The sequence below is a fragment of the Papio anubis genome, chromosome 1 (assembly GCF_008728515.1).
Source record: "Papio anubis isolate 15944 chromosome 1, Panubis1.0, whole genome shotgun sequence".
Lineage (NCBI taxonomy): Eukaryota > Metazoa > Chordata > Mammalia > Primates > Cercopithecidae > Papio > Papio anubis.
This window is the reverse complement of record NC_044976.1, coordinates 126,962,430-126,986,778: the sequence shown is the minus strand read 5'-3', so window position 1 is coordinate 126,986,778 and position 24,349 is coordinate 126,962,430. Positions and strand designations below refer to the sequence as shown.

General features: G+C 51.2%; 1 protein-coding gene across 1 annotated transcript in view; it reads left to right on the top strand.

The window, feature by feature from the left end:
* The window catches only part of SMG5 (SMG5 nonsense mediated mRNA decay factor), a 35,827-nt gene extending 11,606 nt beyond the window's left edge, over positions 1-24,221 (top strand). The window contains exons 8-22 of the mRNA XM_021924807.2: positions 3,961-4,086; positions 4,193-4,261; positions 4,694-4,902; positions 5,691-5,828; positions 5,990-6,589; positions 9,617-9,792; positions 11,789-11,864; positions 12,574-12,749; positions 14,030-14,188; positions 19,896-19,955; positions 20,328-20,487; positions 20,914-21,004; positions 21,930-22,004; positions 22,430-22,568; positions 22,754-24,221. Coding sequence (XP_021780499.2) covers positions 3,961-4,086; positions 4,193-4,261; positions 4,694-4,902; positions 5,691-5,828; positions 5,990-6,589; positions 9,617-9,792; positions 11,789-11,864; positions 12,574-12,749; positions 14,030-14,188; positions 19,896-19,955; positions 20,328-20,487; positions 20,914-21,004; positions 21,930-22,004; positions 22,430-22,568; positions 22,754-22,837 — 2,338 coding nt within the window. The 3' untranslated portion in view covers positions 22,838-24,221. The remainder of the gene's footprint in view (positions 1-3,960; positions 4,087-4,192; positions 4,262-4,693; positions 4,903-5,690; positions 5,829-5,989; positions 6,590-9,616; positions 9,793-11,788; positions 11,865-12,573; positions 12,750-14,029; positions 14,189-19,895; positions 19,956-20,327; positions 20,488-20,913; positions 21,005-21,929; positions 22,005-22,429; positions 22,569-22,753) is intronic.
* The last annotated feature ends 128 nt before the right edge of the window (positions 24,222-24,349 follow it).

The window sequence follows — 24,349 nt, the reverse complement described above, 5'->3', positions numbered from 1 at the left end:
GAGGTAAACCAGAATACTTTACCTGGAATGCTTTTAAGTTATACCGAGAAATAAATTGCTCATTCTCAGAAGAAGTTATGTAATAAGCTTGGGCTTCAAGCAAAAGGAGTAGGGTGGTCTTCATAGCTTAAGTGGTCAAGTACTAAAGTATATCCAATCCGAATAGTAAAGTAATCAGATAATAAAGTACAAAATAGTAACATACTAATTGTACCTCATAATTCCATGTGCCATGGTTTCTGGTTCACCTGGCTAAGGTGACCTAGTCCCTGTGTTCAGTTTAGCTTGTTGGGGGTCCCTGTCCTTGTCTAGATAAGTGCAGGCTGGCCTTCTATACTTGCACCACCACGTCCATTCATTCTTAAGTATCATCACTAGGTTTATAACCTGGTGTATCTTTACCATTTCTTTTTTTTTTTTTTTTTTTTTGAGATGGAGTTTCAAGCTTGATGCCTAGACTGGAGTGCAGTGGCATGATCTCAGCTCACTGCAACCTCTGTCTCCTGGGTTCAAGTGATTCTCCTGCCCCAGCCTCCCAAGTAGCTAGGATTACAGGCATGCACCACCACACCTGGCTAATTTAGTATTTTTAGTAGAGACAGAGTTTCTGCATGTTGGTCAGGCTGGTCTCGAACTCCCGACCTCAGGTGAGCCGCCCTCCTTGGCCTCCCAAAGTGTTGGGATTGCAGGTGTGAGCCACTGCGCCTGGCTGTATTTTTCCCATTTCCTTTTTTTTTTTTTTTTTTTGAGACGGAGACTCGCTGCTCTGTCGCCCAGGCTAGAGTGCAGTGGCACGATCTCCACTCACTGCAAGCTCCACCGCCTCCTGGGTTAACGCCATTCTCCTGCCTCAGCCTCCCTAGAAGCTGGGACTACAGGCGCCCGCCACCACGCCCAGCTAATTTTTTTGTATTTTCAGTAGAGACGGGGTTTCACCGTGTTCGCCAGGATGGTCTCGATTTCCTGACCTCGTGATCCGCCTGCCTCGACCTCCCAAAGTGCTGGGATTACAGGCGTGAGCCACCGCGCGCGGCCTGTTTTTCCCATTTCTTAAATGCTTCCAGAGAATGATCCCCCTTACTTGTCCTGGGTCCCTCATCACACTCTGAAGCATGATTTAGGGTGGGTCAGTTCCAAAAGAGAGCCAGGCGTATCCAAGTTTGGGAGGTGCCCACTAAGGGCATACCTGACTCTGCTAAAACAATTCTCTCTCATGGTTTATGGGTTAGACATTTGGGCAGGACTCAGTTGGGCAATCTGCCTTCTCCCAGTGGCATTGTTTAGGGTTAGTCATTGGTATTCAGCTGATCGGAAGGTCTAATATGTCTGGAGAGTTGACTCATTTGGCGCCTCTCCTTCTCTGTGTGGTCTTAGGACCATATGTGGTATCTTCCACAGGGTAGAAGAACTTCTTATGTAGTGGCTCAAGGCTCCAACAGTGAACAATGACTTAAGAGACTTGGAAGTTGTTACTTCAGTAATATTCTCTTGGTCATAGCCCTTCCTCCCGCAGCCCCCTGCAAGATTTAAGGGGAGGAGATATAGACCACATTTCTCAGTGGAAGGAGTGTCAGATAATTTGTGGCTATCTTTAATTCACCACAGATATTGGTTTCTTCTATTTTATACCTCACTTTTTATAATTGAAAACATGTTTTTAAGAAACAAGACACAAAATGTCATGAGTGTGAAAGTCATTGGGGTTTTTTTTTCTTTTTTTTTTTTGAGACAGAGTCTTGCCCTGTCGCCTAGGCTGGTGTGCAGTGGTGCGATCTCAGCTCACTGCAGTCTCCACCTCCTGGGTTCAGGTGATTCTCCTGCCTCAGCCTTCTGAGTAGTTGGGATTACAGGTGCATGCCACCATGCCCGGCTAATTTTTTTTTTTTTTTTGAGACGGAGTCTTGTACTGTCGCCCAGGCTGGAGTGCAGTAGTGCGATCTTGGCTCACTGCAAGCTCCACTTCCTGGGTTCATGTCATTCTCCTGCCTTAGCCTCCCAAGTAGCAGGGACTACAGGTGCCCACCAACATGCCTGGGTAATTTTTTGTATTTTTAGTAGAGATGGGGTCTCACCGTGTTAGCCACGATGGTCTTGACCTCCTGACCTCATGATCCGCCTGCCTCGGCCTCCCAAAGTGCTGGGATTACAGGCGTGAGCCACTGTGCCTGGCTGTGTGTGTGGTTTTTTTTGTTTTTTTTTTTTATTTTTTAAAGTAAGATTGGGTTGAGGGCTGGGTATAGTGTCTCACACTTGTAATCCCAGGACATTTGGAGGTTGAGGGTCACTTGAGTCCAGGAGTTTAAAGCCAAGCCTGGTCAACATAGTGAGACCCCATCTCTACAAAAGAAAAGTTTAAAAATTAGGTGGGGCTGGGCTTGGTGGCTCATGCCTATAATCCCAGCACTTTGGGAGGTTGAGGCAGGTGAATCACCTGAGGTCAGGAGTTTGAGACCAGCCTGGCCAACATGGTGAAACTCCATCTCTACTGGAAATACAAAAATGAGCCAGGCATGGTGGCAGGCACCTGTAATCCCAGCTACTTGGGAGATTCAGGCACGAGAATTGCTTGAACCCGGGAGGCGGAGGTTGCAGTAAGCCGAGATCGTGCCATTGCACTCCAGCCTGTGTGATAGAGTGAGACTCAGTTTCAAAAAATAAAAAGACAGGCGGGGCTCAGTGGCTCACGCCTGTAATCCCAGCACTTTGGGAGGCCAAGGCAGGCCGGATCGAGGTTGGTGATTAAGAGACCATCCTGGCTAACAGTGAAACCCGTCTCTACTCCCGACAAAACAGTCCGGGAGGCTGAAACAGGAGAATGGCCCCTAAGCTTCGGGAAGCGGAGGAGCTTGCAGTGAGCTGAATCTGACCACTGCACTCCCAGCCTGCAAGGCGACAAACGAGACTCCCGTCTCAAAAAAAAAAAAAAAAAAAAGCTTGACATGATGGCTCCGCCTGTAATCCCAGCAGCACTTTGGGAGGCGGTAGGCTGAGATCACTAGTCAGGAGATCGAGACCATCCCTGGCGAACATGGTGAAACCCGTCTCTACTAAAATAAAAAATTAATAGGCATTAGTGGCGAAGCACCATAACTAGCTAAGGGGAATGAGGCAGGAGAATAAAGCGTGAACCAGGAGGTGGAGCTTGCAGTGAGCCGAGATCAGCCTGCACTCCAGCTAGGCGACAAGCGAGTCTCCGTCTCAAAAAAAAGTTAGCGGTGGTGGCCGGCACCTGTAGTGCCAGCTACTCGGGAGGCTGAGGCAGGAGAATGGCATGAACCCGGGAAGCGGAGCTTGCAGTGAGCCGAGATCGTGCCACTGCACTCCAGCCTGGGCGACAGAGCGAGACTCCGTCTCAAAAAAGAAAAAAAAAGAAAAAATAAATAAATAAATAAAAATAAAAAGACAGTGGGATTGGGGACTTTTCTCTACCACGTACTAACTGTGTGACCTTGGTGGGTGTGCTTGTTCTCTCACAGGCTCTGTGTCCTCATTTGTGAATGTGGACAATATTAGAGTACATTGCCTCTCACAGTGGGTGCTCAGTACATGTTTGTGTTTGCATGTTGGGAGGATTAACTGAAATAGTACATGTAAATATCCTTGCAGATAGTAAATGCTTGTTAAATGCTATCCATTATAAAGTATTCTATGCTTAAAAATAGATGAAGAATAGTGTATTTCAGGGATGGTAATAACTAAGTTTGTAACAGGGTGGGATTGATATTCTTCTTTCTAGATACAAAGGAGAATAAGACATCCTTTTTTTCTCTGACTAATCTAGAAGTTATGTGTGTGTGTGTGATCAGGAAAGCTAGCTCATGAGCCTTTTACCCTGAGTATGTATATGGAAGCTGAGGCTGGGAGCAGCCTGTATTTACTAGTAACATTGTTTCCTAAAGCCCCAGCAGAGTAACATATCCTCCCCTGGCCAAGACTCAATAGCTCACCTCTCTCCTACAGCATCCAGTCAGAAGTGTCCTTTGAGGGGGCCTATGGGAACCTCAAGCGTCTGTATGATAAGGCAGCCAAAATGTACCACCAACTGAAGAAGTGTGAGACTCGGAAACTGTCTCCTGGCAAAAAGCGGTGAGTGGGGCCTCTGAGGTGGAGGGGGTTTTTCTGCAGTTGGTGCAGTAGGACCATAGGGACTGTGGGGCCATTCAGCATTTACTTTGGGCTCTTCTCATTTCAGATGTAAAGACATTAAAAGGTTGCTAGTGAACTTTATGTATCTGCAAAGCCTCCTACAGCCCAAAAGCAGGTGAGTGGAAGACAGCATGAACCCAAACTGTCCTGTGAGCCCCAGCCATGATACTTTACAGAAGGAGCCTTGAAAAGGGTGGACTGTCGAGTTCTGCCCTCATTTGGAACATCCGTAGCCAATTTGTCTTTTCTTGGCATTCCTCACTGTTTCTCCCAAGAGTCCTGTGCCCATCCTTCTCCCAGCAGCTCTCTGGCACAGAATAGGTGCTTAGAAGATGTTGAAGAGGGTATGGCTGAATGGGAAGCCTATTCACATCCCTTCCCCTGTTTTAGTTGCTGTGGAGATCAATCCAGCACTGCCCTTCCCTGCTGTGCTCTCAGGTCTCCCCTGCAGCATCCCATAGTCCTTTCTCTGAATCTTGTATTCCCTGCTCTTCTCCTTCCCCAGCCCCCACCACTGACCTCCCCTGTTACTCCTGCCCCTCTGTAGCTCCATGGACTCAGAGCTGACCTCACTTTGCCAGTCAGTCCTGGAGGACTTCAACCTCTGCCTCTTCTACCTGCCCTCCTCACCCAACCTCAGCCTGGCCAGTGAGGATGAGGAGGAGTATGAGAGTGGATATGCTTTCCTCCCGGACCTTCTTATCTTTCAAATGGTCATCATCTGCCTTATGTGTGTGCACAGCTTGGAGAGAGCAGGTAACCTTCCCTATGTTCCTCTTTTCTCTTCCACTGGGTTCAGGGATCCTCACTCCCCTTTTCTACAGCTCCTTATTCATAAACTTCCTTCCACAAGCAGCCTCTTCACTCCTGTGTCACTGCTTGGCTGTGGGCGAGTAAGGGCCAAGGGATCCTAACCTAAAGGAGCTCCTGGTAATTGAGTACAAGCAACAGCACATTTCCTTCCCCCTTCTCCTTACCACCTCCCATAAATATGCACACCCTTGGCCAGGGCCTATGCAGAGACGAGGGTCAGGATACTTAGTGATGATCCAGACAGAATTTCAGACCTTGCTCTCGGAGGCATTTAGGCAATTCTGGAAGCCTTTCTGGCAGATGTGTATGCAGAGCAAGATTGGGAGGTAAGGAGGGATAGGGCTGGATGTGAAGGTTCTTGAGGTATGGGGAGGAACCTCAAAGCCAGGAAGGATGAGGTGGGACAAAAGGATATGCTTATCTGAAGGAGCACAAGGTGAGATGTTACATTCTAGATTATGGAAGGAATAATAGGACACGTACAGTGCCTCACGCCTGTAATCCCAGCACTTTGGGAGGCTGAGGCGGGCTGATTGCTTGAGCCCAGGAGTTCAAGACCCAGCCTGGACAATATAGTGAGACCCTTGTCTCTAAAAAGTTTAAAAAAAAAATCTTTGATGAGTAGTTGGATCCTTGGAAGAGTTGAGAACAAATGAGATGTAGTTGGAATTAATGGTGCCTACTCCCCATCAGGGCCCTAGGCCCCTAATGCCTGGCTTTCCTAACTTCAGGATCCAAGCAGTACAGTGCAGCCATTGCCTTCACCCTGGCCCTCTTCTCCCACCTCGTCAATCATGTCAACATACGGCTGCAAGCTGAGCTGGAAGAGGGCGAGAATCCTGTCCCGGCATTCCAGAGTGATGGCACAGGTGGGAGAATGGGGGAAATCATCACTATGGAAAGATTGGTGTGGGGCATGGGGATGAAGGAAAGGAACACAGACTTGGGGGGAAGTGGTGTTGGAGAGCACATTCCAGCATCCAGGCTCTACCTGTTCCTCAGGCTCCACCTGACCTTCCTCTTTCCGCAGATGAGCCAGAGTCCAAGGAACCTCTGGAGAAAGAGGAGGAGCCAGATCCTGAGCCTCCTCCTATAGTACCCCAAGTGGGTGAGGGCAGAAAGAGCCGTAAGTTCTCCCGCCTCTCCTGCCTCCGCCGTCGCCGCCACCCACCCAAAGCTGGTGATGACAGTGACCTGAGTGAAGGCTTTGAATCGGACTCAAGCCATGACTCAGCCCGGGCCAGTGAGGGCTCAGACAGTGGCTCTGACAAGAGTCTTGAAGGTGGGGGAACGGCCTTTGATGCTGAAACAGACTCGGAGATGAATAGCCAGGAGTCCCGATCAGACTTGGAAGATATGGAGGAAGAGGAGGGGACACGGTCACCAACCCTGGAGCCCCCTCAGGGCAGATCAGAGGCTCCCGATTCCCTCAATGGCCCACTGGGCCCCAGTGAGGCTAGCATTGCCAGCAATCTACAAGCCATGTCCACCCAGATGTTCCAGACTAAGCGCTGCTTCCGACTGGCCCCCACCTTTAGCAACCTGCTCCTCCAGCCCACCACCGACCCTCATACCTCGGCCAGCCACAGGCCTTGTGTCAATGGGGATGTAGACAAGCCTTCAGAGCCAGGTATTTGGACCACTTCATCATCCTGTTCTGGTCTGCACCTCCATGCCACAGACACTCATCAGAGAGGCCACTTTCCTCTGTATGTGAATGACCTTTCATCTCTACCCTTCCCTTTGGCCCTCTGCCTATGGTGTAGCCCATGAGTTTTTTCCTGAGGATCCGCTCTCCTGTTCACTTCCTTATTCCCAGCTCCCAACCCATTTGTTGGTTTTAATTCTCTTGCACTTCACCCTGCCCTGTGGGTTTGGGGCTTTCCTCCCTACACAATTGCAGCTGCAGCTTCCTTCCCCAGTACCATCTGGTACCCACCGGGGCAGGTGCATTAGAGTGAGACTTCTCTCTTGAGGATCTTCCCTGCAAAGAGAGTACCCATTTAGTAGCAGCAACTCTTTGTTAAGGCTACCCTGTGTTGTTCTAGGGTGTTGTTTTATTTAACCTTCATAGCAGTCCTATGGTAGAAGAGTTGTCATCCCTACTCTAGGCTGTCTTTTACTTCCAAAGTTTTTTATTGTTTTTTTTTTTAAAGACAGGGTCTTACCCTATCGCTGAGACTGGAGTGCAGTGGCGTGATCTTGGCTCACTGCAACCACTGCCTCCCAGGCTCAAGCGATTCTCCTGCCTCAGCCATCTGAGTAGTTGGGATGACAGGCATGCGCCACACGCCTGGCTAATTTGTGTGTTTGTAATATATATATATATGAAAAATATATAATATATAATATATAATATATATTATATATATGAAAAATATAATATATAAAATATGTAATATATAATATATATAACATATATAATATATATAAAATATATATAATATATAATATATATTTTTTGGAGACAGAGTCTCACTCTGTTGCCCAGGCTGGAGTGCAGCAGCACGATCTAGGCTCACTGCAGCCTCCGCCTCCTAGGTTCAAGTGATTCTTCTGCCTCAGCCTCCCAAGTAGCTGGGACTACAGGCGTGTGCCACCATGCCCGGCTAATCTTTGTATTTTTAGTAGAGATGGGGTTTCACCATGTTGGCCAGGCTGGTCTCAGAGCTCACGGCCTTGCCGTTAGTCTGCCTCGGCCCCAAAGTGCTGGGATTACAGGTGTAGGCAGCCATGCTGGCCTCTCAAACTTTTTTTTTTTTGCCCGGGGCCAGTCTTGCTCTATCCACCCAGGCTGGAGTGCATTGGCGGATCTCAGCTCACTGCAAGCTCCTCACGCTTCGAGGTTCCGCCATTCTCCTGCCTCAGCCTCCTGAGTAGCTGGGACTAGGCACCCGCCCGCTTGCCCGGCTAAGTTTTGTATTTTTAGTAGGGCGGGGTTTCACCCGTGGTAGCCAGGATGGTCGATCCTCCTGACCGCCGAGATCCGCCCGATCACCGGCCTCTCCCAAAGTGCTGGGATTACAGAAAAACCGGAGCCACGGCGGCCCGGCCAAACTTTTTTTTTTAGGACAGAGTCTGGCTCTGTCACGCCCAGGCTGGAGTGCAGTGGCGGATCTCAGCTCACTGCAAGCTCTGCCTGCAGTTCTACGCCATTCTGCCTCAGCCTCCTGAGTAGCTGGGACTACAAGCCCGCCACCTCGCCTGGCTAGTTTTTATATTTTTAGTAGAGGCAGGGTTTCACGTGTTAGCCAGGATGGTCACCGATCCTGACCTGCGTGATCCAGCCGTCTACGGCTCAAAGTGCTGGGATTTACGGGTTTGAGCCACTCATGACCTCCAAACTTCCATGCACTTAGTGTTCTGTCTGTCTGGCCGCGTGCTTTTCCTCCCTTGCTCCCAGTCCTGTCCTTTGGCTAATTCTTACTTGCCCTAGATTTTTGGCTTGAGATCGCTTTTATTTGGTCTAGGACTCCTTCAAGGGTATGTTAGGTTTGCTTCTGCGTACTGCACACCTCTGCAGCCTCCAGGCCTTTCCCTCTGGTGAGGTTGCGCCTGTTAGTTTATCCTGTCTCCCCAGTTAAGTCTGTGAACTGCTTGAGGGCAGGACAGAGATATATCTTACTTACTGCATTATCCCAGTAACTAACACAGTGCCTGGCACATGGAGTGCAGGACTTAAGAACTATCCAGATGCCAAGCCTTGGTGGCTCCAAGCCTGTAATCCCAGCACTTTGGGGGCCGAGGCAGGCGGATCAGTCAGGAGATGAGAGACCATCCTAGCTAACACAGAAACCCCGTCTCTACTAAAAAATGCAAAACTGGCAGGCCCGAGTGGCAGGCGCCTGTAGTCAACCCTCAGGAAGAACGAGGCAAATAAGCGTAACTCATGAGGCCAGGCACACAGTGAGCGCCACTACACTCCTTCCTAAGCGACCAAACCCAGTTTCTACCTCAAAAATAAACTGGCCGAGGCGTGAGTCTAGCTACTCGGGAGGCTGAGGCCAGGAAGAATGGGCGTAAACCGGGAGGCCGGAGCTTACTGATGAGGCCGAGATCCGGCCACTGCACTCCAGCCCTAGGCGACAAGTGAGACTCCCGTCTCAAAAAAAAAAAAAAAAAGAACTATGGAATGACTGAGTGAATGACAGAAATGAGGAAGCTGATGCTCAGAGATGTGAAGGGACCTGCCCAGTGTTCTCACTTGCAAAGTAGAAGAGCTAGGAATTGAAAGTAACTCTTTTAAAACCGTACCCCTTGCTTTTCTCCCTCCCTTGGAGCTCCCCTCTAATTATCTGCCCTGCCTTCCAGCACAGAGTAGGCACTTTATAAATCCTGGTTGAATGAATAGCTGTAGATCAACATCACAAATTACTAGAGTCTGTAAGAATCATATTTAAAAGGTACCATATTTAAAAAGCAACCTTGGTAAAATGAATTGGAGGAGATTAAAAAACAAGAGTTAGTGGGCCTGGAAAAATTGAATAAGGGGCTGTAAGTGATTCGGCCTGTAAGTGATTCCCTAGATTTTTCATCTCCGAATTCCTTGGAAGGGCCCAGGCCAGGTGGAAGCATGCTCCCTGCACAGAGCTGAGGCCTGCTGCCAAGTGTCTCTTGTTTATCCTAGTTTTTTCTCTTCCATTCACCCACTCCCCAGCCTCTGAGGAGGGCTCTGAGTCGGAGGGGAGTGAGTCCAGTGGACGCTCCTGTCGGAATGAGCGCAGCATCCAGGAGAAGCTTCAGGTCCTGATGGCCGAAGGCCTGCTTCCTGCTGTGAAAGTCTTCCTGGACTGGCTTCGGACCAATCCCGACCTCATCATCGTGTGTGCACAGGTGTGTCAGTCCACTCCATTGCCCCTGTCAGGTCCCAGGGTCTTGGAGGAGGGGATGAGCCAGGATGGGGCCTGAGGATCCCCCCAGATGGCCAAGGCAAGAATTATTGCCAAGCAATTAAGCACCTATCTGTGCTGGGCCCTTATGCTTTGACAGGGAAGGATTAGGCATGGTCTTGGCCCTCACAAAGCCTGTGGCCAGGGAACAATGAGTGAGCTGCTAATTTTGCTTTGTATCCCCAAAGCTGGGCATAATGTCGGCCATTATAAGTGATGCCAGTAGAAGTATGTGTTCAAGGACCAAACTTGATAAATACCAAAGAATCCAGAGAAGGGAGAGAGCACTGAGTAGAGGATAGCGACAGAAGAGATGGCAACTTCTGACAAGAGTTGTGAAGATGTACTAGGCAGGGGAAACAGCTTAAGGAGAGTCACACAACAGGACCGAGCTCTTGTCAAGCCGGCTGCCATGGAAGCTGGGTGGGGCCATGGTAGCTTTCCCTTCCTTCTCAGGTTCAGAGTGTCAGCCTTGAACTTCTAATTCCCAGAGGCATTTGTTCAATGTTTTCTTCTAGGGGCATACCTGCCCTGCTGTGGAAGACTCTCTTCCCTGTGGGTCGCCCCAGTCCCTAGATGAGAGGGTTTGGGTCAGGGCCAGGTGCACCCTTGGGTGTGTGCTTATGTTTGATGACAGTTAGTTAGTCATTAGTCACTGAGGGAAGTGTGCTGAAGATGGAGATGCTGAGTCACATCTCCAGAGAGGTGTTCCAGTATGGGCACATGGCAGGGCTGGAAGGATAGGTTACTGCTAGACGTAGAGAAGCAACGTCCTTTAACACCCTGGCTTTTCCTACTACCAAGATCCAGAAAGTCCTTGTGGTTTTGCTGCTTTCTCCTTTTTTTTTTTTTGAGATGGAGTCTCGCTCTGTTAACCAGGCTGGAGTGCAGTGGAGCGATGTCGGCTCACTACAAGCTCCGCCTCCCGGGTTCACACCATTCTCCTGCCTCAGCCTCCTGAGTAGCTGGGATTACAGGCGCCACCACGCCTGGCTAATTTCTTGTATTTTTAGTAGAGACGGGGTTTCACTGTGTTAGCCAGGATGGTCTTGATCTCCCGACCTCATGATCCGCCTGCCTCAGCCTCCCAAAGTGCTGGGATTACAGGCGTGAGCCACCGCGCCCGGCCTGCTTTCTCCTTTCATGAAGTATTCAGCTGGTGAAAAAGCTCAGCCAGGCTGGTCTCAAACTCTTGACCTCAAGTGATCTGCCTGCCTCAACCTCCCAAAGTGCTGGGATTACAGGCATGAGCCACCGTGCCCGGTCCGAATGTGGCTTTTTTTGTTTTGTTTTGAAACAAGGTTTTACTCTGTTGCCCAGGCTGGAGTGCAGTGGCGTACCTCAGCTCCCACTGCAGCCTCAACCTGGGCTCAAGTGATTCTCCCAACTGAGCCTGCCCAGTAGCTGGTACTACAAGCGCATGCCACCATGCCTGGCTAATTTTTTTTTTTTTTTTTTCAAGAAGGAGTTTCGTTCTCATTGCCCAGGCTGGAGTGCAATGGCAGAGTCTCAGCTCACTGCAGCCTCCGCCTCCTGGGTTCAAGCAATTCTTCTGCCTCAGCCTCCCAAGTAGCTGGGATTATAGGCACTTGCCACCGTGCCCGGCTAAATTTTTTTGTGTTTTTAGTAGAGATGAAGTGTCATCATATTGGCCAAGCTGGTCTCCAACTCCTGACCTCAGGTGATCCGCCTACCTTGGCCTTCCAAAGTGCTGGGATTACAGGCATGAACCACCATGTCCAGCCAGCCCAGTTAATTTTTGTATTTTTTTTTAGAGAGAAGGTTTTGCCTTGTTGCCCAGGCTTTTTTTGTTAGTTTTTAAATCAAACCCCCATAGGCCTCTGAACATAGGCCAGATCCTCCAGGGTGGTGCTTTCCTTGCTCACCGCTGTTCACCACTGTCTCTGGCTGAAGGCCTCCTCTCCCTTCTCTCTCCCCAGAGCTCTCAAAGTCTGTGGAACCGCCTGTCTGTGTTGCTGAATCTGTTGCCTGCTGCTGGCGAACTCCAGGAGTCTGGTGAGTAGGTCCCTGGCACTACCCTCCTTTCTTTTCTCTCTCAATGGCCCTACTAAGCCCATCCCGCCTCCCCATAACCCAGCCATTGGGGTAAGGAGGTTAATGGGATTCACTGCCAGCCTCCCTAGCACACAGCAGTCATTGTGTGGTCTAGGCCTCTCCAGTTTCCCACCCCAACACTGCTGCACTGTGGGCAGGTGACCTGGTCAGCAAGGGAGTGTGCTCCCTGGGGAAGGTAAGGGCAGAGTGAGAGGGCCCTGGGAGCCAGACCTAGCTGCTGCTGTTGCATTGATGTCTGTGGTCATTGAGAATTGACTTTGATCTACCAAGTTTATTTGTCTGGCTCATCTCCTCCTACCACCTTCCAGCTGGAAAACTCCACCTGCTCCTACCCCCTAAGACTTGCCAAGGGCTATTCATTCATCCTGAGCCCCTCCTCTCATTTCCATCCCAATGTAATTGTCCCTTCTGTCAGGAAGCCTTCCTAACCTGAGCCATCCTTGTTCTTCCTGAGCCCCTCTGCTCTGCCTGACTGGCTCTTACGTGTCCATCTCTCTTTCCTTCACTCCCTCCATCTCTCCCCATTGTCCTAGGGTATGTCCTGTCTCATCGTCTCATCAGCCTGATAATTCCCAAAGGGAAGGGCTGTGTCTCTCTGACTGGGAGTTCCCACAGAACAGATGGTCTTACGTGTCCTTCTTCTGCCCAGGCCTGGCCTTGTGTCCTGAGGTCCAAGATCTTCTTGAAGGTTGTGAACTGCCTGACCTCCCCTCTAGCCTTCTGCTCCCGGAGGACATGGCTCTTCGTAACCTGCCCCCGCTCCGAGCTGCCCACAGACGCTTTAACTTTGACACAGATCGGCCCCTGCTCAGCACCTTAGAGGAGGTAAGGATAGCATTTCTTATGCCACAGCTGTTTGTCAGTCACACACAGCGGCAAACAGGGGTTCAGGTCTGGGGAGGGAGGGGGCAGGATGCCCTCTTCCACCCAGACAGGGACAGTGTCCTTGGGGCTACAGGCTATGCTTCCTTCTTCATTCAGTGAGCCATTTTAGCTTTTTTCCTGCCTTGGCAGGATGTCCTTCTAAAGGTCTGCCATTCTTAGTTTCTACTGTTGTAGAACAACCACCCCCCTCCTTTCTCTGCCTTCTGTAAAGGGCAGAACAAATAGTTATTAGGGCTTTGAAATCTTTATCAGTCTCTTTTCTAACTCTGGGCCCAGCCTGCTCTGAGCTGAACATCAAACAATCATAGAAAGTTAGAGCTGGAAGGGAATGTGCTGCCCCCTTAGTCCAGCAACTTTCACCCTTAAATCTCCATCACCACATGGGCCATTTGGGGGCAGCAGAGGGAAGCCAAGTGGTGTATGCCACCCGGTCCTGGCATACACGAACCACCTGGCTGCTTCCTCTCCAACCAGAGCTGCTTGGCTCTGGTTTATATTTTAGACTTCTACATAAGATTTTTATTTGAGAGGGAAGAAGAGTTTTACTGACCACAAAAATAAGTTGGGGCCAGGTGTAATGGCTCACCTCTGTAATCCCAGCACTTTGGGCCAAGGCAGGTGGATCCCTTGAGCTCAGGAGTTTAAGAACAGCCTGGGCAATATGGCAGGACCTCATTTCTGTCAAAAAATACGAAAATTAGCTGGGCATGGCGGTGCGCGCCTGTAGTCCCAACTACTCGGGGGCCGAGGCAGGAGGATGGCTTGAGCCCAGGAGGTAGAGGCTGCAGTGAGCTGTAATCACACCACTGCACTCCAGACTGGGTGACAAAGCGAGATTCTGTCCCCAAAAAATTGGAAAATGTGGTCTAGTTTGGTCTCCTGGAGCATGTGAGAAGCATTAGGAGAGAGATGGCTTAGAATCCAGGTCTCCTCACTTCCAGCCCAGTGCCCTTTGCTCTTGTTTCTTAGCCCAAGTCCTGGTTCTCTGGTTCTCCTAGGAGTTTCCTTGCTGTACCCACTCGTTTTCTGGCAGTTAGAGGCTCTGGGTCTTAGTGTTTCTCCTTTCCACCCCATAGACCGCAAGTCTTCCCCTAGAGCCCTCGTTGCTGAGGTGGCTGGGCCAGCAGGGAGGTGGGAGGGAGGAAGTGGGGGGTCCTGGAGGGCAGGGTGGGTCTAGAGGGCCCTGCTCAGCGGCGCTGGGCTCCTGTATCTCCCCACAGTCAGTGGTGCGCATCTGCTGCATCCGCAGCTTTGGTCATTTCATCGCCCGCCTGCAAGGCAGCATCCTGCAGTTCAACCCAGAGGTTGGCATCTTCGTCAGCATTGCCCAGTCTGAGCAGGAGAGCCTGCTGCAGCAGGCCCAGGCACAGTTCCGAATGGTGAGTCAGGCCTTCCCCTCCCCGTCAGCTATGCTCCCATTGGGCTTACTGAGAAACCAGGGCAAGAGGCTCAGACCCACTGGTGGTCTCCATCTGAAGGACATTAGTAACATGCCTAGGAAGAGGGGAGGGAAGGCTGGGAGGGAGGCCTGGGAGGGACTAAGGGATAGGACTGATAGACAGGGTCTGAGAGGGGGCTTTTTTTTTTGAGACAGAGTTTTGCTCTGTCGCCAGGCTGGAGTGCAGTGGCGTGGTCTCAGCTCACTGCAACCTCCGGCTCCCAGGTTCAAGCGATTCTCCTACCTCAGCCTCCCGAGTAGCTGGGACTACAGGTGTGCGCCACCACGCCCAGCTAATTTTTGTATTTTTAGTAGAGACGGGGTTTCACCATGTTGGCCAGGATGGTCTTGATCTCTTGACCTTGTGATCTGCTTGCCTTGGCCTCCCAAACTACTGGGATTACAGGCGTGAGCCACCACGCCTGGTCTGAGAGGGGCTTTGAGCAGAGGCTGCCTAGCTCAAGACCTGTACCCAGACTGACCTGGAGTTGAGGCCATCTCTGTCACCTCTTAGTCTATGAATTGATCAAGTCACTTAACCCCACCAAGCCAGTTTCCTTGTCAGTTATGTGGGAACAAATAGAATCCACTTTATGGAGTTTTTTGAAGATGGAATAATAGTGGATATGAGGTGCCTTGCACATTGTCTTACAGGGTATGTGTGTGCTTAGCAAATGTTCCGTCTATTCCCTTTCATTTAAGAGGGATAAAGACTGAGGAACAGAAGGGAGTGGAGGGCTCCTGGTATAAGGGGCCGTGAAGGAACCTTCCCATCCCAGACATGGTCCCATCCCACAGGGGCCCCAAAGGATGGAAAGTGGCCTGTGTTACCTCTTTTCCATCCAGTAATTCATTCCACGAATATTTATCAAGAACCCACTTTGTGCCAGACATGACAGTATTCTAGGCACTGGGGTTACAGCAGTGAACAAGACCGTCCTTTCTCTTGTGGGCAGCAATCTGGTTTTCACAGTGGGGCCTGCACAGCTCTGGGCATGTTTCCCAATACACCACCCTGAGCTAAGTGGCACCAGTACATTTGGGGTGTTAGTGTGTGGCACAAGAAGTATGATGTGTCTCAGCAACCCCTCAGGGTTTCTTCTTCATCTCAAGCCAATCCCCTCCTCCACATTCTTCCTTTCCACCCGTCCCAGGGCCAGCAGCTTCCCCACCCTGTCTGAGTGCCATTTCTTGTGGGCATTCTGCTTGGCTGGAAAGGGGCAAAAGCTCCCCAGAAACTCCCTTCCTTACTGTCTTATAAACAAGCACATTTTGTTAAAAACAAACCTTTTGTGTTAAGGCTTTTATTGCTAGTCCATAGGGGAAGACATGGGGCAGCGGGGGTGGGGGGGTTACAAAAATAATTATGGGGAAGTTAGACGGCTTCAAAAAATGTTAGTTTTTGCAGGCATTTCCTCCAGCCTAAAGCTCCTGAAGACACTCCTCCTGTGGGGGGCAGGGAGTACCTGCAAGCCCTTCTCATGTGGTGCTAGACTCCACAGGCCAAGCTAGATACAGGCCATGTTGCTTGCTGGGGCTGCCTCCTCCTCTGCTTGAGTCACAGGCTTTTACCCCGAAGGGCTTATCCCCAGTCAGAGGAGTGTTGTCGTCCCGTTTATCATGAGCTTTCTCTCTGCACAGCCTGGTTTGCATGTGATATCTCATTTAACCCTTGCAGCAGCCCAGTGAGGTAGGTGTTTGCATTCTCCATTTTATAGATAAGAAACTGTAGGCTGGGCGCTGTGACTCACGCCTATAATCCCAGCACTTTGGGAGGCCAAGGTGGGCGGATCACTTGAGGTCAGGAGTTCAACACCAGCCTGGCCAACATGGTGAAACCTCGTCTCTACTAAAAATACAAAAAATATCTGGGCGTGGTGGCGGGTGCCTGTAGTCCCAGCTACTCGGGAGGCTAAGGCAGAAGAATCACCTGAACCCGGGAGGCAGAGGTTGCAGTGGGTCATGATCGTGCCACTGCACTCCAGCCTGGGCGACAGAGCAAGACTCCATCTCAAAAAAAAAAAAAAAAGAAAAGAAAATGTAGAAAGACAAAGGAACATTCCCAAGATCAGAAAGCAGTCAATGGTAGAGCCAGGGCTCTGGAGTTGGACACACTGTGGAGTTCTTATCCTGGCTCTTTCTGCTGCTTTAGAGACTTAGCTTCTCTGTAGGCCAGGTGGGCACTAGGAGTTGCGGGGGCTGTAGTACCTGCTGATGGGACCTCTGAAGGTAGGCTTTCCCTCCGAGGAACACGTAGGCCCACATCTGTTTGAAATGCTGGGTTGGTGATGTCAGAGTCTCAGATTAGCACAGCTCCCTCTTCTTGGGTCCAGGCCGATCCCACTCATCTGCACTAGTTCTCTGGGGGGGCTTTTACACAAGTGCCCCCATCCCCCTCTCTTGAATAAGGGGTTTCACAATTACCATTTTAGTCTAAAAGCAACTCATGGGCTTGAGTTCTGCAGTGGGAAGAGGGAAAGTTTGTGGTGCCTCCCTTGCTTACCAGTTTGCCCACAGGGCCCGTCAGAAAATGACTCTCCCAGGAGGTTGAGGCTGCAGTGAGCCAAGATCTTGCCGCAGCCCTCCAACCTGGGTGACAGTGAGACCCTGCCTAAAAAAAAAAAAAAAAAAAAAAAAAGAGAGAGCAAGAGAAAATGGCTGTCACCTAGGCTCTGGCCTTCTGCTTCCATTCGTCTACACTTTCTCAAGGGGACACTCTTGGCACTTTGGGCAGGACAGTTCTTTGTTGTGCAGGACTCTGCAGGGGGTTGAGAGTGGAGTTACTACAGCCCCCACAACTCCTAGTGCCCACTTGGCCTACAGAGAAGCTAAGTCTCTAAAGCAGCAGAAAGAGCCAGGATAAGAACTCCACAGTGTGTCCAACTCCAGAGCCCTGGCTCTACCATTGACTGTACTTTCCAACCTTGGGAATGTTCCTTTGTCTTTCTACATTTTCTTTTCTTTTCTTCTTCTTCTTTTTTTTTTTTTTTGTTTGAGATGGAGTCTTGCTCTGTCACCCAGGCTGGAGAAACTGTAGACTTTATTCCTCTTTCCCTAGTCTTCCTACTAATGTGTGTTTTCTCTTTGTAATCCAGTCCAGGACCCACAGTATGTTTGACTGTCATGTATCCTTGGTCTCATGCAATCTCTGACAGTTCTCAGTTTTTCCTTCTCTTTCCTGGTGTGACACTTTTGAAGAGTACTGGTCAGTTATTTCATAGTGTCCCTCAATTTGGGTTTGTGTGATGTTGTCTCATGATGAGAATGAGAATTTTTTTCTTTTTTTGACACAGGGTCTTGCTCTGTTGACCCAGGCTGAAATGCAGTGGCACGACCATAGCTCACTGCAGCCTTGAACTCCTAGGCTCAAGCAGTCCCCCTGCCTCAGCCACCTGAGTAGCTAGGACTACAGGCTTGATTAATTTTTCAGATAAAAAAAAAATATATATTTTTTGTAGAAATATGATCTTGCTGTATTGCTGAGGGTGGTCCCAAACTCCAGAGCTCAAGCAGTCCTCCTGCCTTGGCATCCCATATTGCTGGGATTACAGGCGTGAGCTACAGTGCCTGACCCCAAGATTAATATTATATTTTAATTTTGTATTTTTATTTATTTATTTATTTTGAGACAGAGTTTTGCTCTTGTTGTGCAGGCTGGAGTGCAATGGCATGATCTTGGCTCACTGCACCTTCCGCCTCCCGGGTTCAAGTGCTTCTCCTGCCTCAGCCTTCCGAGTAGCTGGGATTACAGGCACATGCCACCACGACTGGCTAATTTTTATATTTTTAGTAGAGACAGGATTTCACCATGTTGGTCAGGCTGGTCTTGAACTCCTGACCTCGTGATCCACCCGCCTCAGCCTCCCAAAGTGCTGGGATTACAGGCATGAACCACTGTGCTCAGCCCCAATTTTTGTGTTTTTAGTAGAGTCAGGGTTTCACCATGTTGGCCAGGCTGGTCTCGAACTCCTGACCTCAGCCTCCCAAAATGCTGGGATTACAGGTGTGAACTACCATGCCTGGCCCCAACATTAATATTTTATTATTTTATTTTATTTTATTTATTTTGAGATGGAGTCTTGCTCTGTCGCCCAGGTTGTAGTACAGTGGCTCTGTCTCGGCTCACTGCAACCTCTGCTGTCCAGGTTCAAGCAATTTCCCTGCCTCAGCCTCTCAAGTAGCTGGGATTACAGCCACGCGACACCACGCCAAGCTAATTTTTGTATTTTTAGTAGAGATAGGGTTTTGCCATGTTGGCCAGGCTGCTCTCGAACTCCTGACCTTAGGTGATCCGCCTGCCTCGGCCTCCCAAAGTGCTGGGATTACAGGCGTGAGCCACCGCGCCCGGCCAAGATTAAAATTTTAAAGCACCACTTTGATGATGCCACTTTGGTCATCAAAGAGTCTTCAGTGGGCCAGGCGCTGTGGCTCGCACCGGTAATCCCAGCACTTTGGGAGGCCAAGGCGGGCAGATTGCTTCAGTCCCGGGAGTTTGAGACCAGCCTGAGCAACATGGTGAAACCCACTCTCTACAAAAAATACAAAACTTAGCCAGGCGTGGTGGCATGTGCCTGTAGTCTCAGCTAGTTGCGGGGCTGAGGCAGGAGGATCATTTGAGCCCGGGAGGCAGAGGTAGCAGCAAACGGGAATTGTGGCACTGCACTCCAGCCTGAGTGACAGAGTGAGACCCTGTCTCAAAAAAAAAAAAAGAAAAGCATAATAAAAAGAGTCTTCAGTGGCTCCCCGTATCTTACAGGATAAAGTCCCCATCCTTAACCTCATCTTTTAGACCACACTAAGGAATTTGGACTTTACCCAGAATACAGAGGAAAGGGATCAGAAGACTTAGGTAGGGCTATAGTGGGCATCAGATGGTTTTTAAAAGATTGCCTTGGTTGTAGGTAGAGAAAAGGGATTGAATTAGAGGCAGAGACCAGTACGTGTTTGTTACAGTAGTCAAGGAGAGGTGTTGGCTTAGACTGGGGTTTCACAGTGGAGGTGGGAGGATTTGCACGCTGTTTAGGGGGCACAATTGACAGGACAGGGAAGCTGATAACTTCTGAGGCTGAGAGAGAGGGAAGACTCAAAGCCAACCCTGAACTTTCTGACTTGGGCAGACTGTGGTTTATTTACTAGGCTAGGGAACACTAGAGGAAGAGACGCAGGTTCTGAGGAGCAGATGGGGCTGCTGAGTAGGCAGTTGGATGTGTGGATCTGGAGCTCAGGATGGTCAGGCTTGGGCTGAATCTGCGGATTTGGAAGATGTTAGCAAGTGGATGGGGGTAGAAGGTGAGGAAGTGCTTGGGTAGGATCTCCTGGGAGGGGAGACCAGATTGAGAAGAGCAGAGATTGAATCCTGAGGCACAGCCAGGTGATGTCCTGCATGGCAACGGCACATGGCTGTCTGCTCCCCGTCCCCTGCAGGGCCTGGAACATCATGACCTGCCTCGGGTTGGTAATGGAAGTGTTCAGAGTGCAGCAGAAGAATATTTGTTCTTCCATGGCTCTCCTCCCCTCATATAGCAGCAGTGCTAGAGAGTGACTTTGCATGAGGTCACACTGAGACCCCAGGAAACCCTCTTGGTCTTCCTGATGACTGGAGAAGGGAATGTACCCCAGCTCCTTATAGCTCGTTGTTTCCCTCATAGGCACAGGAGGAAGCTCGTCGGAACAGGCTCATGAGAGACATGGCTCAGCTACGACTTCAGGTAGGAAATCAGGGCCCAAGTGCTTCTTCTGCACTTGGTAGAGCTTTTGCTTCAACCTTACTGGCAGGTCTCCCCCTTCCGCTGCAGTCTCCCTGCTCTGTTGCCTCTGTGTCCCTCCACTTCTTCCAGATCACCCTCCTTACTACTCACTCTTCATTCAGCCATGTGCCTCCTTTCTGCCTTCACTTCTGTCTCTCCCTTTCTCTTTAACCCTTACTTCTGTCTACTTTCCCCCCAAAGCCATTGGTAGAAAGGGTCCTCTGATCCCCTTAACAGGAGGAGCCCTATAAGAGCCACCTTGAGCACCACTCTTCCCCCAGCCTGGCTGCAGGGGTCCCCCGCAGCTGTGCCCACCCTGCCCTCTCTCACCAGCTCGAAGTGTCTCAGCTGGAGGGCAGCCTGCAGCAGCCCAAGGCCCAGTCAGCCATGTCTCCCTACCTCGTCCCCGACACCCAGGCCCTCTGCCACCATCTCCCTGTCATCCGCCAACTGGCCACCAGTGGCCGCTTCATTGTCATCATCCCAAGGACAGGTAAGTACATTGGAGAGATAAGGGGACAGATAGAGTATGGCTAAAGGAGATTCTGGGCTTGGGATTAGGAGACCTTATTTGGGCCCAGTTTATACACAGTCACCTTAGTCAAGTCTTACCACCTTTATGAACCCGTCACTTCACCTGTGAAATGGACATAACAATCCCTGTTCTGCCTCACAAGACAGTTGGGAGAAACAGAAAATGTAAGTGAATATAATGTGAAAGCACTTGGTAAATTGCCAAGTATATTGCTGGCGGAAGGTCACATTTTCAGAGAACTTTGGGAGCCCTCTCTGGAGCCAGGGTCCCTTCTCTGCCTGAAGAGTGTACTGAGGTGAGCTCAGATACTTCCTCCAGAGCCCCTTGTCACAGCAGTCGGAGCTTATCTGTTTTGTCCTTTCCTACTCCCACCTTGCCCACCAGTGATCGATGGCCTGGATTTGCTGAAGAAGGAACACCCAGGGGCCCGGGATGGGATTCGGTACCTGGAGGCAGAGTTTAAAAAAGGAAACAGGTGAGTTCAGGCCTGGCTGGACCTGTGCTGAGCCCTGGGTCTGTCTTTCGGACGACACATGCTTATGAGCTGCTTGCTCCCTATGGGTAAGACACATACATACCCATCTCTACTCACAGTCAGCTCACTGCATGGGCAGTGATACCAGAGATAATCAGAAGTCAAGGTTGTAGGTGCTGAAATAGAGGGTGACCAAAGGGGCCAGGAGCCCTGTGGGTAGCACTGAGCTGCTGTCCTTCCTCTGCGACAAGCCTGTGATCAGCACCCACTGGGGAGAAGGGAGCAGACCTCCTTCCCCCAGCTTTAGACTTTATAGGAATTTCTCCTGCTTTAGGGTTGGGACAAGTGATCAGGTTTCTCAGAGTGTGAGGGCCTTCTTCCAGGCTGCCCAGGGGCTTCCCACCTCCCCGCTGAGCTGAGAGAGTGGTGAGACTGAAGCCAGCCAGGGAGGGGCAGCTGGCAGCATGTAGCAGATGCTGAGCCAGTACAGGCCTGCCCTTCTAGCCTTTGGGGCCGGAGGAGGACTAGGCAGAGGGTGTAGGGAATAAGAAGAAAGCTTCCTTTTCCCTGCTAGCTGGCCCACCCCCTCCTCTGCATCTGCTCTGCCTGGCCAGGAAGCTGCACAAGGCCTGATTGTTTGGACCTTGTCTCCAGAAGCCCTGACTTGAAAAGCATCTGCTGCTTCTCCCCTCTCAGCTCCTCCCCTGAGAGGAACCAAATAATTGATGTTATCAGGAGAAAAAGTGAGCTGGGCCCAGCAGCCAGGAAGCCACTTAAGAATGGCTCCAAACAAAGCTGTGGTGGGAGAGACATGTTCCCACCCCCACCTGCAAAACCAGGCCCCCAGAGCCACAACGGACTGCTTCATGTAAGGCGCCCTGCCAGTCCCCTGCTCCTGACCTCCACTCGCACATCTCCTCTGCAGGTACATTCGCTGCCAGAAAGAGGTGGGAAAGAGCTTTGAGCGGCATAAGCTGAAGAGGCAGGATGCAGATGCCTGGTAACAGTTTAGCCCTCACCCCTAGAACCCCAGTCAAGCCACCTGCCTTGCTGCTCCATGAGCATTCCTAGGGAGAACGGGTAGGGCTGGAGAATTCTGAGGCTCCACACGTAGCCTGCCGGGGCCCTCCTGCAGGCCTCACCTTGCGGGGAGTACGAAGTTGCCCCAGCACCTGAGCTTTTCCTCTGTAGGCAGATGGATCAGCCTCTTCGGGCCTTGCGATGCTCAGGCTTGGTGTTTTCCCTCATCGCACCTTTGCCGGCTCCCCATAGTGTCTCCAGGGCCAGCTTCCAGGGCCCACTGCCGCTTGCTGCCCTTCCAGCCCCCAGCTGCCCCTAGCTGACCCTGTCCCCTGGAGATCCTGGTGTTTGGGCTGTGCTAATGCTGGGTCTTGGCCCATCTTCCCCTCCACCCCCCATCCCCAGGACTCTCTATAAGATCCTGGACAGCTGCAAACAGCTGACTCTGGCCCAGGGGGCAGGTGAGGAGGATCCGAGCGGCATGGTGACCATCATCACAGGCCTTCCACTGGACAACCCCAGCGTGCTTTCAGGCCCCATGCAGGTGGGTCATGGGTGAGTTGGGGGGATGGTGTGGAATAGGGATGAGGTACCAGAGCAGACTCCATCCCCAGACCCTCCACATAGCTGCATTTTTCTCTTCCATCACTCCTTCCCCAGCGCCTCAATAATTTGCTCCTCAGTTCAGGAGGTCAGACCCTCTCCATCTTTCCTCCTCCCATTCCACAGGCAGCCCTACAGGCCGCTGCCCACGCCAGCGTGGACATCAAGAATGTTCTGGACTTCTACAAGCAGTGGAAGGAGATTGGTTGACACTGACCCCCAGGCCCTGCAGTGGGGCTGACTCCAGATCTCTCCTGCCCTCCCTGGCAGCCAGGACCAGCGCCTGTAGTCACCCCACCACATGCAGACTCATGCACGCACACAGGACGGAGGCCTAGCTGCTCAGAGGCTGCAGGGAGGGCCCAGGAGCCGGCTGGGAGGGTGGGGTCCCTTTGTTGCCAAGACGTTAGGAAAGTGAGGAAAGTGCTTGGATTAGGAGAGTCTTGTGGGCCCCTGGCCAGCCTTCCTGCCTCAGCTCCCCTGCTGTCTCCAGGGGCAGGTGGCAGGCATGGGCACCTGCATTTCACTGGAGTGGGTTCTTGGATCTCTGAGGGGAAGGAACAGCAGAAAAGGCCCTTCTTCCTCACCCAAGATGCAGAGTGGTTGGGGCCAGGAGTTTGGACCCTCCAGTTCTTGGGGGAAGAGCCGGGTAATACCTGGTGTCTGAGTGATTCTCTGCAGACCCTTCCCCTCCTCAAGGATCACCCATCCTCCTTTCAGCCCCCTTTATGGGGACCAGGCAGCTCTGGAGCCAGCCACAGGGGCTCTTAGAGAAGCAAGGCCTGGTGTGGCCTGCACCGAATGGCAGGGTCACAGGGTCAGGGTTTGTGTGCTCCTCCTCCTGCCACAGGGGCTGCACATCCCATTGCCCCACTTCTGCTTTCTGTCTCCCTCTGTCTAGCTTCCAGGGCAGGGAGCAGGCCCCACCTAGGGCTGCAGGCAATCTGGCCTGTGCCAGCATGGGCTCCTGTGCCCACCAGCCCCACAGGTGCTGTGCTTTGTGCTCTTGGCCGCTGTGCTGGGAGAGAATGGGGTGTCAGGAAGAGAAGAAAGGGGGTGCAGTCTGAGGCCACCACCCCGCTTCCTATCTAAGGGAGGGCTGAAGACAAGGGGCTGGCATTCAGTGGGCAGCAGAAAGGAGAGGCCCCTTGAAGCTGCTCAGTCAGAGCCCTCTGTCCCTCCTTTTGCCCTCCCCAGGACTAAAGACCTGAAGGGGCTGAGTGTGGGGCTGGCTTTTGGAGTGTCGAGGTGAATATGTGGGAGCAGAGATCATGAATAGCTCAGGGCAGTGAATGGCGCACCAAGAGCAGGGCTGTGTGTGGGAGGCTGAGGCCAGAATTGCCTCAGCTCTTCCCCCTCAGGCTGGGAGGATAGCACAGGCTGCGGGCTGGGGGTGGAGGGTCTTAGCTCTGCTGCCCCCACCCCAGTACTAGCCTAGTTTCCCAAGCTGTGGCTTAGAGGATAGTTGGCTTCCTGCCTCTTTCCTCTAAAACAGCAAGTCTGGGAAATCCTGGGGTGAGTGGAGTCACCCCACCCCCAGTTGCTGGCAGAGACTGAGACTAAAGCATCACTTAATAAACCCCCCCAAGCCCAATCCCTGTCTCCTGGTGCCTGTCTGTACAGAAGTTTCATGGGGAGGTGGGACATTGAAGATGGCGTCCTGAAATGCATTTTGGAAAGACTTCTTTGAAGTGGATGGAACAGAACAAGAAGCAGGCAATT